Here is a 14,184-nt window from a genome sequence, read left to right as displayed (position 1 = left end):
TTGATGTAATAGTAACTAGCGGTAAGACTATCGACGATTTTATAGAATTGATATGATTACAAATTGTAATAGATTTGTTTCGGTTTTTTCGGATATTCGGTATAGTATCTAAGTGAAACCATTTACTTTTTAATTTCGAAAATTATTTAAGATATCGATGGTTGCGAGATAAAACACTGGAATCAGTCATTTTCACTGGTACGTGGTTCTGGTGATAGGTGAATAGGAGATTAATTTAAAATCAAAGTGGACTTCTTTTATTCTTAATTACATGTTTGTTAATCGTATTTGCCATGTGCTGAGATGATTTCGTTTAACGCTTTTGTCTTCCATGAAAAATATGTTGAGCTTTAATCGAGTGTCAATGTATTCGTTCGTGGTCCACTCTTCGTCGACCGAGATTTTCGTGACAACGATGTCCGTCGGTCCACGCTTGGACGGAAAATGGGATTTTCTCGGTACGAGTAATTTGTCCAGCCGGCGCTGCGCTGAAGGACAATGTTAACAGTTGTTAGAAAACGCCAGCGGTGTATGAACAGTTTTTTCGCGCGGCTGTACGCGCCGCGTCAGAGAAAACGAGCAAACTGAAGCCTTCGAGGCAACTTACGACTCCGCCTCGCGTAAAATCCGGCAAAAAACTGGGATGCGCTCTCCTGTCCGTCGCGAAAACCGACTTCCCGGAATTTTCACATTGGCTCGCGGGGCTCGCTTTCGCCTTGCTTCCCGAAAATATCGCGCGGAAAATTTAGGGACGGTGTCTGCGGATTGCTTCCTTGCAGCAATTAAACAAGAACCGCGTTTTCCATTCCGTTCGCCGATGTGACACGGGGATTCCGTATGGAATCAAAATCGCATCGATGCTCCGTCTTACGGTAGACTCGATTGAATCGTTTGAACAATCGGTAAGCTTCAGGTAATCGACAAACAATAAAGAACTCTCCGTCCGATACCATTGTTGCCTGGTCACGAATGAATTATGCCACAAATCGCTTCCAAGGAAGAAACAAAATTCCGTTGAAATACCAATTCCGCCGTTTCCTCGAGATAGTTCCATAATACAAGAACACAAAGATCCATAATTCAGCTATCATTCTGCCACATTACTCGGCAGATGCGATTGAACCGTGTACATACTTATCACCCGTCACGTCTCGATGCGCTATCGGTTCGAGGAAATATTTGGTTGTTTACAACGCACGTGTCCACACTGTGAATCACGGTCCGATATCGGTTTCATTCCGATCTTATTTACTAAAACGAAAAACAAGGAACGAATTTTCAGCGGATCGATAGCGTGTATCGGACCAGTCTCAAAATTCGGCCATCGCGTCCCCCTCGAGAAGTCGATTTCCCGTGCAGAGAAACGCGATCTGCCCCAGATTTCGTTACGGATCCGTGATCTCTTTCACGTGTTCGGGCCATTCTTAGTTCCCCTCTCCCCTCCCAATTGCGGGGGCGTCGCGGGAGGCGGACGGACCGACGGACGGACGTAGGCGAGGACCAGCGGAGCAGACTGGGAACGTCAGAGTACCCTACGACTGCGTCGCGTGCGCATCCCGCCTGCTCGATCGTGGTCTGCTCTGGATCGTCGCCGTTCGGCTCTCGTCTCCGGAGCGTGCGTCGAGAGTTCGCGATCGATCGATCGTTCGTGCGCGGATCGCCTGAGCCGTTGCCCCTCGAAACGGTGCTCGATCCGGTGTTCCCCGAAGCGGCGGATATCCTCTCGAAAAGGATCCACCGGCAAACACGGGGAACGAGATAAGGAGGGAGGAAGACGGTAAGAGAGTCGCAGGATCGAACGAGATCACCGCTCGAACGATACTTCAACGCGAGAGGAAACATCCGACGAGCGACCGTCGCTCGTTGTTTGGTGTTCGCGGTTACGCGTCTCCACGAGGTCCCGTAAAACGCTCACGGTCTGGCGAGCGACGCGTTTATCGAGAAACCGTGCAAACATCGATCGACGACTCGTTCGGGGAGACCTCTTTACGAAGCCGGCTCGCTGCCACGCTTGTTAGTCTCGGGGAAGAGGAGTGAACAAAGAAATTTGCTGGCCTTCTGCGAAGGAAAGGAGGAAACCCGCCGCTGGTCTTCCACGGAGAACAGGAAACCCGCTGGTTTCTCGCGGAGAAAAGGGGGAAGCTCGTTGTTTTCCACGGCGAAGAAAAAGAAAGCGCCGAGATTTTTGCGCCCGCGGTCCAGCGCAGCGCCGACTGGATCCAGCGTCGGAGCGATCGAGGAGAAGGAACGAGGCGGAAGAAGAGGGAGAGAAAGAGCGAGCGAGCGATGCGCTGAAGCATCGATCACGGACGAGCGCGCGGGGATGAGCGAGCCGTTCAATTAAAGCGTTCCAGAAGCGCGACAGAGAGCGAAGGAACTGGGGGAGCACGGCAGCCAGCCGCGTGACTCGCTTGGAAAATATTAGTCGAGGAGTACGCGGCTCGTGCGATGTTGCTGCCTCTTGTTAGCGTGTCCGCGGACCGACAGTCGCGCTGAGTCGATCCGATCCGTTTCGAATCGGTGCCACCACGGTGATCTAGTTCGAGGCCGCGCCGGTTCCAGCCGGAAACAGGGGTTCGCGTTGACAACTGGGGACCTGGTGTTGCCGTGCAGCCGGTTCGTTCGAAAAATTCGATCGAAAGTCCGCGGATCATGCTGAGAGGCTCCGGTTACGCGTGATCCCGATCGACGCGTGGTCGATGCGTGCCGTGAGAGACTGATCGATTCCTGGGGCTGACCGAGCGCGAGGTCTTTTCGTCTTTCTCCAAGGTTTTGTCAACTGATCGCGAACATAATGAAGTGGTGTTTAGTGTTGCTGATTCTGGCTGGTGTCTCGTGGGCCGACAACACCCTCAACACTTCGGAATACTCGATATTTACGTGCCCCAAGCTGAAATCTCAGGAGGAGATCGATCTCGACAAGGTGAGTGCTACCGAAACCTTTTCGCCCTTTCGCGCGCTGGACCGACGTTCCAGCTACGTTACGTAACCATGCTACGAAATTAACGATCCAACGCGACCAGCGATCGAGGATAGCTACCGAATAGAGCAGATGATTAATCTCGAACTTCTTCGGAAGATTAACGGCTCGTTCCTTCGAATTTACCGTGACATCGTTGTAACTTCTACGCGAGTATGTGTATTCGTTTCATCAATTCATAGATTTCACACGTTCGGATATTGTAGATATTGTGAATAGCGTAGTCTCTACCTGTTCGAATTAACGGGGAGACTGAAGTGTTTCGGCAAAGAATTTATCGAGCGATAGTATGGAAGAATGAAAATTCTATCAAACGTTTATTATTCCTTTATCCCCTTTGGTTGCTTAACCACGGAAATTTTTCGACGTATTTACGCGACAGCGTGCAGTTTCATACTAAATCGGTACGATCAGAATTCCTTTGATCGAAACATCCGTTGTTAGAACACTCTGTGTTCGAGGAAAAGAATGTTCGGAACCAGGATACACGGATATAAAAAGTTCAATTGTAATCCGTTACGCCTGTACAGATTTTGATAGCCAACGTTTCAACCCTTTGCACTTCATAAGTTTGTCACTAGAAATATTCAATGTTTTTTTTTATATATGAAATATACACAATGTTTAAAGCTATCTTAAGGAAAAGTCAATTTATGGATTAAAGAACAGTGCTATTTTTCAACATTTCCCATATGGACGTATTACACAAAGCTTATTGTTAAATATTAAATTTTACAATTGTTCTGTATCAAATCAAGTGGTGGTTAAAAGACACTTCTGGAGTGCAAAGACTTAATAAAGGTATCGATGAAAATCGTACGAATTAGTTCTTTGCTTCCTTCGAATATTCGTATATCGCGATTGAACTTTATTCGATAATTTAAAGACTAATACGATAATTATCTACGGTAATTAGCACAGTCGATAGGTATATTTAAATATTCATGCAAATTCGGATGAACGTGAATTCATTTGTGAAAGTTTAAACGAAAGAATGGTTTAGTAATTGGAAAGCATGATCACAGATGTTCGGTGCATTCGACTTGGTTTGCTTCAAATATCGAAATCGCGTTACCATTATCAAGCGATCATTTGCACAGCTTTTTCCATTGGGATTAAGAATTCGTTGGATAGGAAATTCTCCACCTCTTTTCCTCTTAGGCACGAACAGACACCATGTCCCAGGAACTTCTTAATTGCGTCATTAAATTCGTGTCACGTAGAGTAGAACGAACGATCAAGGCTTTTCCGCGATTACCGCGAGATAATTATTCGGAGTGTTTCTAAGAAATGGTTGTTTGTATCTTTAATGATAGGAATGGGGAATCTCGTTCGTCGAAAGAAGAGCAACGCGCGCCTCGACGAAAAATATATTTCTCAGGGTTTCCCTACCGTAGATCTGCGACATTGTATTTGCATAGCTTCCCTTTCGATTAACACTACGTACAACCAGATGGATCAAAATCTCTAATATCATGTTTCTTATTTTACAATTGTTCAACGAGATTCGATGCTTTTCCGACGAATTTTTAAACAAAATTGATATATCAGTGCGCATTCCGAAGTTTACCGCAATCTTAACGCATTGAACATGCGTTTCTTGCAAGCATGTAGTAACCCACAAAAATTGGAATAATGAATTATATAAAATTAATATCTGAAATTATATAAGAAATTAACTGTAAAGAAAATAAGGAAGTAATAAAATTGAAAGACGACACGTTGTCAAGAGAAATGAGAGATTACCATTGGTTAACAAAGTAGTAAGAAATGCATTCTTAATCTATATAACAGAATATTTATAAGAATTTCGGTAGCTCTATCAATAACTTTTACCCACGAATACAATTTCTATTAGGTTGATCCATAAGTTTCTCTCGAGCTCTGTCCGCGACGTTTACTTCGGCAGAACTTTGAAAAGGCGGCGTTACGTCGTTTCAGCGGGCAACTTAACAACGTAATGCAATATATAAATCATTACGCGTCTATTACGTGCTAACACTAGAACTACGTACCAGTAAGATTAATGAATTAAATAAATAGTATCATTGGAATACTACAATGAGTGTCCGAGGAAACTGAAAATAATCTATAGTTACAATTTTTATAGGGATTACATATTAATCGTATCAAAAGCTCGGTACTTCTAGTGTTAATAAAACGAAATCTAGGACACCGTAACGCATTGACAATCCAGTCCCCCGGTACGCGAACGCGCGTGTTTTAATAACGAATTTGTTATCGCTCATTCCATTTCGCTAAAAGCTGCATTTAATGCTGCAATGGAACCGAGGAACGCAGAAATTCACTGTGAGTAGCGCACGGACAATCCGCTCTTCGGGGATTGATTGACGAGGGAAGGATTTCAGGGCGCGCAGAAATGTTCAATTTTGCAACTTCCGAGAACGGCCATGAATTTCGGAACGCGCCGCTCCCACCGGAACATTCTTCCGTTGAACATTTCGTTTTCCCCACGGACAGATCGAAGGAGGTTTTAACGGACCGTTGTAACGGTGTACGCAAAATATTCCTGCCACTCCTTGCAATCCGTGCGCTTACACGATACCCCAGCCGCTGTCGAGTTCTTCCGGAAACCCTTTTCAAAGGTGGGATGAAATATCGACGTGAGGCCGTTCTCGTCTCCTTCGTTTTGTCACGGGGAAAAGGGAAAAGACGCGTGGAGCGGTCTTCGTCGTTTTTCAATGGAAAAAACCTACTGTTAGTATACATTATTAACGCGTCGAACGCCGGATGATTTCTCGGAGCGAATTACACAAAATCAAATTACTTAATAGCATTTGTGTTTCATTATTTGTGACTGAAAAGTTCTCAGATAATCGTTTAACGAAAATCAATGATTTACTCCTAGGTGACTCCTATGCTGTGTAATATGCTATTTTTCCAATATCAATTCTATGTTAGAATTCTTATGAACTATGAATTTAGTTCATTACTGTACCTAATTGTATATATTCCATATATTTCTAAAACATTCATAGGGAAATTTATCACACCGTTTATCCCATTATGGAATAATCGGTGCAACTGCCGGTCGTATATCTCCGCGATCGCTTTAAGAGTTTCGATTCCATGAAAAACACCATTCGTTATAGGATACACCAGTGTCGCTCGCGTAGCGCCAGACCGATCGCCCCCAATGAAAATGCAAAGATTCCCCTGGAAAAATGATTTATATCATCTCCCGCCGCGAAGTTTATCTTCAGAAGATACAAATCCTGCCCGCTACGCGCGTAGATTAATGCGATTCCGATAACCGAGGTTCCGTGCGAGTACGAAAGGCGCGACAGCTGCGCGTCCCTCTGTTTCCCACTCTTTTTTTTCTCCGTTTTTTTCCTGTCCTGATGGTTTTTCGCGTTTGTTCGGACGGCAGTTCGTAATAGAAAGAGATCGGCCCGATTCCCAGTGGGTCAGAATTAAAAATAAAAAAAAAACACGCACACACATATACACACACGAAAAATATAAAACGAAAAACGCAGGAAGCGGACAGGTTCCAACGCAACCAGCCTGATAAATGTAATATCGATAACAACAGGAACGTGTCCGGCCGACGCGTTTTCAGGGACGCGTTTCCAGTTTTTCGTTTCGCCGGCGATTAATTAAAAAATCATTTTACGGGAGACGAGAGAGGTATTCCTCTCTGTTAGGGGACGGGCGCAGCTTCAACTTCAACAGAGGGAAATCGGTCGCGCAGCGTGTATCGCGATTATGCCCGGGATGCAACGCTTCCGACGTCCGGTCGGATATCGATATTTTCGCGCGAGAAAGCATTCGGGTCGAAGCATCTATCGCGATAATGAAGCGCATACCCTGTAACTTATTGAACGCTCCTTTGATTAATCAATACCTTTGAATATTTTTTTCGGAATTCAAACCTTCGCGTCAAAGCCCCGCGAAACATGAATATTTGAAATTTTTGAATATCGAATGTTCGTCGGCTACGGATATTTCAATTGCTCGTACAGAATGGAAGGGAATGTATATCAATTCCATCTCGATTCTACTGGACTATTTCATTTAAATTCAGCCTCCAATCGACACTAATTAAATCTCCATAGAATAGCATAGAACATTACGCGCCTCTGAAATTAGAATGAATTTCCTTCGTTCGTTTAAATCGACGGCTGGCGGAAACTAATTGAAAATATAACGATATTACTTATACCGATCGTCGACTCCTGTCGTAATCTAATAATACAACGCGTATTCGTTATCGTTTCCCCCAAACGGACACCTCGCGACATCTTGATTCACACGTAGCTCTTGAATCTTGCACGCGCATGCATAAGAGACAGAGTCAGCCAATAAAATCTGATCGTTACTATTATGCCTTTGTATCACGGCTTACATGAAGACATAAAAAGCATCCACCTTGGTCGACTGCAGCCGTGACGGTGTCATCTTACTTTTCCTCGTTACCTATTCCGCGTTATCCGCGCGACACGCGGATCCGTGTGGCGAGCAAGGGCCGTAAAAGCATAAAAGAACAACGTTTTCCCGTGCACGCGCGTCGAAACGACGGAGGCGAGGCCGAAGTTCCGCAGAAAGAGCGCAGCTGCGTCGCGGCCACGTAACTCAGAAGTTAGAGTGACGTTGCCGGTGATCACGCGACCGAGAACGGTAACCGGGCGTGCTCGGCTCGCTCTCGCTCGTGGAAGTCGGAATAAATTGGAACGAATCAGCCGCGGCGCGGCGTCGAGACGACCTCCGATGGGGAAAAGCAAACATCCGGAACCCGGAAGTTCCACGGAAACGTAGCTTCCGATTCAGCTGGAAATGCGTTCGCCCTGGAAACGTTGGATTTCCGACTACCATACCCTTTCAGCCTTTAATTTCCAGCTCGAAATCGAGATGTGCAATGGTCTTTGCTCCAAGAAAAGGATCGTTCACTCTAATCCTTTCGCAGTGAGTCTCATATTTCCCTCGATTTCATACTTGGATCAACGATTTCAATGAATTAGGAGAAACTATGTTTGTTGGCGGAGTCCTTTCATTTCTTGAAATTCATATTTAAGAAATTTATTTGAAAACTATCGATGATAAGAAAGAACTCGAGCAGTCGAACTTATTATTCTATATCTTCTCGTAGTAATTATAAGATTCATTTATTCAAATCTCGATTCTTTTATGTTTAGCATAGTATTTATAAATTCTGCAGAAATAAGTTTGCCTTTTCAACAATGGCGAAAGAAGTAACTCGAAATCGGTCGTTCCGATCCATTCCAGCTGCAGTTGCACCGTCAAACATTTTTCTCCGTTTTACCGTGGAATCACCGGTTCCGATGAATTAGCAACGAAGCTACGTTGCTCGCAGGTGATGCGCCTCGCACGCTTTCCTCTCTCCAGCGGGCACAGCTAACAGTGGATACACCGACGATGGTAGAGGACACGCAAAACCAACACCGTCGCGTTCCACGTTAAAGCGACGTGAGCAGACGACGTCGTGTTTAGCGTCTAGGTTTCCTTGACGACGGAGACCGATTCGCTCCGCGTAGGAAAGCCTGGACAGGCCACCCGCTTAAAGTATCGTTAATTCAAAACAATTACGAGTTCCTGGCGCGCTCGCGGTCTCTCTCCGAGTCGTCGTTCTCGCTTCTGGTTATGTACGGACCGCATTAAGTGGCAGCTAGAATTTAAACGGCCCGGTCGAACGGCTCGTAATTCGCCTCCGCCCTCACCCCGTTATCGACGGAACCATTCTCCGTCTTTCCGAAGACTTTCCTCCCGTTCGCCGCGCGGCGATAAGCCACTGGAGAGAATAGAGGGCAACGGGAAATGCGATCGGAATCGTGGCAGATTGCGCGGAAAAATATTTATTGAGAATTCCCGGCCGTTTCTGTATACTGGGTGTCGTCGGATATAAGCTGTCTCGCTCTCGAGGGGGTCTACTGCGAACCTTCGACGATATTCCTAATTATAAGTAGAATCGGTAAGCAATGGACAGACGTCTAACCTAATTCTCATTTCATTATTCGTGTGTTCAGTGAATAGAAAGTGACTGTCACGAGAATTTTTAGTGTTTTATATAATGTTACCTTTGCTCTTTTGTAGCAACGATGAGTTGCAGTAGAATTAATTATTAATGATCTGGTGCCACACTTCTTACCTTACACTGTTATCTAGTTACGCTGATAAATTCTTTTATGTTATGTCGATCTTCTTATTTTGTAGAGAATGACATTTGGTATGTGAATATACAGTGTTCGTGGCTTTATTTGATTATTCATTCTTCTTTAGTTATGTCAGAATTATTCTATGCGGTTAAAATGTAATAGAATCACTGCAACTCGGTTCAATCGAAATTTTAATGAAATACTTCTGTCCCCGACTTCCTCGAAAGATTCTGTTCCGTATCGCCAATTGTTCTCTCCGTGCAGTTCCCGGCGCAGCAAATCTTTAGAAAATTTATGCATTGGATATAAAATGATGGAACGTCGGGACGAGCTGAATAACGAGGGATCCTCCGACGTGCAAGATTGAATGCAACTTCGTCATCGTGATGCATTACGACAGCCGTCTCGTTCGCAGTTGTAACCGCGGAGTGAAATTCCTAGACGCATTCTTTCCGTCATCCATGACTTTTACAACGGTCGTTCGCAATCTGCCGCGTTCCCCGACCGTTCTCGTAAATTCAGAACGGAGATCACTGTCGATGAAGCTTCGATTCGCGTCGGATGCTTCGTCAACTCTTTACCAGCCATTAATGCATTTCCCAAAAATTTATTTCAGAACCTCCGCTATCTTACTAATAGAAAAATACACGTTCTCCAATATTTAAGTAATTCATTAACTCTTCGAGAACAAATATCGTCATACTTCAAATACCAAATTTTGCTTTCAAACTAAGACATCCCAAGCAAGTAATTTAATTCAAGCACCAAAAAATCAAAGTCTAGTTTCTTGTTTTCCAACATTCAAGAGTTTAACACGTAAATTAGTTCCTTAGAGAAAAGGTTTTTAATACTTGCAAGAAATACTCGTCTACAAACGATTAACTATATTAAGTTCGCTAGTAAGCTTAAGTTATAAAAAATTCGCGAAGTAGTTAGTTACATTAGCTTGCGAACCAGCTATTTATCAAGGCTCGATAACGAATTTTCTTTACCTAAGATCGAGATATTCCACAGAAAAGTACAAATAGCATGCGATTAGCGAAGCCTTGGGAACGCGTTCACCGCGAGAAAACTCGGCGTTACGAGCAACGTGATACGAAATAGGGCAGTTACTTAAATCGTAGGCGCGCTGTCGTGACAGGAGATTGGCTGCAACCCTCCGGTGATATACTATCGCGCCACGCGAGTGCACCAGGCCCGAGTGCATCTGCAGGCGCAACCGGGTTACCGTTTAACCGTGTGTTTTCCCTTCTTGTCTCTGCGTCTGCTTTTTTCCCCTCTGTTTCCCGTCCAGAGGAACAGCCGCGGGATTCACGAGCCAGCGTTTTTCGAAAAATCCTCCATCAAAGCCTCCTCTCGCCCTCCATTCTTCCCTTTGTCGCTGTATTATATTCCCCGGCCCTTGCTGACAACGCGCGAACCCCGACCCGTTCCCGCGTCGCGTCAAGATGGCGAGTGCCGCGCCGGCTGTCCAGAAGCGACCCTCGAACTGCCAGAAGTCTGCCGACACTCGGTCGTTTGTTACTCGCGCTGAAATATTCGCAATATCCCGCGTTTCCTGCGGCGATGACATAACACTGAATCCGTGACTTTGATGCGAACTAGATCTTTAAGGAAGTGTCAATTGTTTCGGAACATGTAGACGACGCGTGATCTAGACAAATTGGATCGGCATTGATTTAACATTCTCTGCAACTTTCCTATTATACTATGAATATATGCTTATAATATTTTCTATTCTAGAAACACGAATTCTTAGTTTCCGAGTGAAATGAAATATAACTCAGGATTACCTCCCTTTCGAATGAAAGAATCGGGGACACCTCGTTGACTGGAGTCCCACGGGGAATCTCAGCTTTAGGTAAATGATCTGTAACGATTCGAAATGTCTAATCGTCCGGAAATTCTCAAGAAGCGCCTACGAGGGCGGACAGATGGTTCGCGAGGAACGAGAAAAATTTAGAGGGCGGCCTTCCGCGGTTCTACGCGACATGTAAAGGTAATGACGGCGGACGAGTTACGTGTAGCGTGTTGTTCGTAGATCGCGTCGACCGCAAACTTCCTTAAACGCCGGCAATTTTCCCGTTGGCATTGTCGGCCACGGCAAACTTTTCAATTTGTCGGCCTTATAACAACATCGATCGGTCGGGCACCGGCAATTGGGGTCCGGCATTGTGCATGTAAAGCGTCCCGCCGTCGTTTATCTAATGCTGTGTGTACGTCGGTGCGTTACATTGGCTTCAATCATAGCGACGAACTTGGGACTGTAATGGGAGTAGCATTGAGAGCCCGGCCCTGACGAGACGGCCATTTGGCCAACCTAATTTCGACGGTTTCAAGCGTGCGTTCAGTGATCTACTATCGCGTACGGGATCATGGGAATCGAACAGTGAAAAAAATCACAGTTTTCCCACGATTTGATAACAAAATACATGTTTCATTGAAATTTAAGTGACCTTTAACCCTGTTGCGCTTGTCGGTTTATCTATGCGTTGACTGTCACATGAATTTTGAACGTTTTACTAGTCAGTTAGCTAATGTAAATGATATTGGAAACAATTATTAATGACTTGGTACCATAGTTCCCGTGTTGTATTATAATGTGATTATGATTATTAATTTGTTATCTGATGTTAATTATTATTCACCTTTTAGCTATGGCGGGACTAGAATGTTCCACTGTACCATTACGTTAGATTAGACTATAATGTGCACAAGTATCGATGACAGAAAAAATTGTACCACTACAGTGGCGTACAGTAGCTAAAAGGTTAATCCTTTGTACTCGAGAAGCGATGTTAATCACCACTTGATCTGATACAGCGAAATTGTAGTCTTGCATATAATATTAAGCTTTGTATAATGCATCGATATGTGGAATATTTAAATAAAATATTTACAAAATACTTCTATTTCTGTTGGATCTATGAGATACTAGGAGGTTAAGATAACGATTACTCCGAAAAACCTGTTCAATGTCTATCTTGTTAGGAAATTCGTTTTAGTTCTGCAAGTAATTCAATAAGCGCTGCATTATCAGTCGACCTGTCAAAATGATCGCGCAGACTGACAATAACGAAGTTGCGATCAATTGGGAAAAGACAGAACGGACAGAATGATACTAAAAACGAGAAAATAATTCGATTAATAATGCCCGCAGAAGGTTGCAGGGTTAATTATACATTCCCGTGGTTCCGGCACGGTAATCGAGGGCCTAAGAATACTCCGGAGATTAAATCCCGGTTAAATTCAACGTGAAAGTAGTCGCAGGCGAGCAGACATGTTCCTAAAGACTTCGGCCGCGGTTAATTGCCGGAATCGCCATAACCGGGAACGCTGCAGAGTAGCCGAGAGTTGACTCTCAGCAACCCCTTATCGAGTTACTTAATTAGCGTGAACGATATTTCACCAACAAGCCCGCTTTGTTACGCGATCGCTAATGAATCAAAGCCGGGATCGGTCCATTAAATTACTTTCTGTCGCGGACCCCAATCAAGACACTATTATGTTTGGACGACGGGGTCGTTCTTCCCTGGAAAAACAAAGACACCGGCGTAGTTAGGGATCCGTGGACGTCTGCCAAACAGAATCAATTTTTTGATTCTTGGCCGCGAGAACCTGTCCCATTTAGAACCGTCCGGATTCTAAATTTCCCAAGGGCGAGCATTAACACTTTATCTACCGGACAACTATTAACTCTTTGAGGACGAATGTTGGCATTTCGGAGGTATAAGGTACAAAGTTACCAACGTATAATTGAATTAGTCAAATAACAGAAGATCGATACGTACTCCTCTTTTTCTCTATTCTTGAATTCGATGTAGAATTTAGGTTGAATAATAATCTGATCATGTCACTGAATATGATTTCTCGATAAAAAATTGCAACTGCCACCGCTACTGAAAGTTCAATTGATTCGTTCATTAGCAACCGTACACGGTTTGTTACGTTCTCATGAATATTTCGCAAAATTGCTCCATATTTTAATTACTTTTACGTCGACCTGTTTCGATAAACAATTTACGCGAAAACATGGCAACGCCGAAATCTGAGCGTAAACAGTTTGCTGAGACAGAGCTTAAGAAATCCTCGATCGACAAAATCACGCACGAAAGCTCGCGACTCGCGAAGCGTGGAACCAGGACGATCCAAGCGGCAAACTCCGCGTCAATGTTTTTCCCCCGTTTTCGGAGGTCCCGTCTTTGTTTAGAGTACTCCGCGTTGCAGTGCGCCGATTAGCATAAATTCCATTTAAGGTTCATGTACTGAATATATTGCGAGGCGAGCATGTTCCGTCGCGTGGAGTTATGGGCAAGCTGTTGCGGGATTGGTTCCGAACGTTGGCTGACTGCGTTCCTGCGAGCGTGTAAAAGGCAATCAGCCTGTCCTGGGAAATTTTCCGTGCCGAGTAGCAACGCTCGGTCTTCCCCTCTACGCGCCGGCGTTGTTGCATACCGGCATTTTCCTTTTATTCCGGCTATCAGACCAAAACGGCTTCGAAAACTTTTCAACGGCGCCGCGCCGCGCCGCGCCGAGCTGGTCGGCGGGAGTTTTAATTACGCTGATGATTTATGGGATCATTTGCGCTCGGCCGCGACGGATCTTCGTTAAAAAAGAGAAACGACACGCGGTCGCAGTTGGTCTCTCGTTGCGCGGAGAACTTTTTTCCGGCTCTTCTTCCGTGAATAAACGTATCGCCGCGTTGCTTTTGGCTCGCCGAGGAACAGGCAAGCCTGCAAACACACTCGGCGCGCTTGTAATTGTACCGTAATTAGCTAAGGCCCGGGGGGGAGACGGGGAAGGGATACTAATTAAAGTCATTATTTACATTAGCGAAATTGGGAAGAATGCTGTTTCCCGTAACAGTCTTCGTAACATTTCAATTTCCTTGAAGACCCGCCGCGCGGGTGGAGATATTTTGTAGAACAAACGCGGAACTTTGAGGTATTTTCGTTATTGCATGCGTTGCGACGGTGTCCCGTCTTTAGGCGCGCTAACCAACTGAAATTGAAATTCTGAGAATGTCGGCGATGGATCGTTGGGATAAATAACTTCTAATTTCTTATTCAG

At 44.8% G+C, this 14,184-nt stretch overlaps 1 protein-coding gene across 1 annotated transcript in view; it reads left to right on the top strand.

Annotated features, from left to right (window-relative positions):
- The first annotated feature begins 1,530 nt into the window (after nt 1-1,530).
- Nucleotides 1,531-14,184, top strand: part of LOC116432292 (uncharacterized) — a 98,561-nt gene continuing 85,907 nt past the window's right edge. Inside the window, exon 1 of the mRNA XM_031988915.2 lies at nt 1,531-2,923. Coding sequence (XP_031844775.1) covers nt 2,795-2,923 — 129 coding nt within the window. The 5' untranslated portion in view covers nt 1,531-2,794. The remainder of the gene's footprint in view (nt 2,924-14,184) is intronic.

Source organism: Nomia melanderi, chromosome 3 (assembly GCF_051020985.1).
Source record: "Nomia melanderi isolate GNS246 chromosome 3, iyNomMela1, whole genome shotgun sequence".
Taxonomy (NCBI): Eukaryota; Metazoa; Arthropoda; class Insecta; order Hymenoptera; family Halictidae; genus Nomia; species Nomia melanderi.
This window is presented reverse-complemented; position numbering and strand designations above follow the sequence as displayed.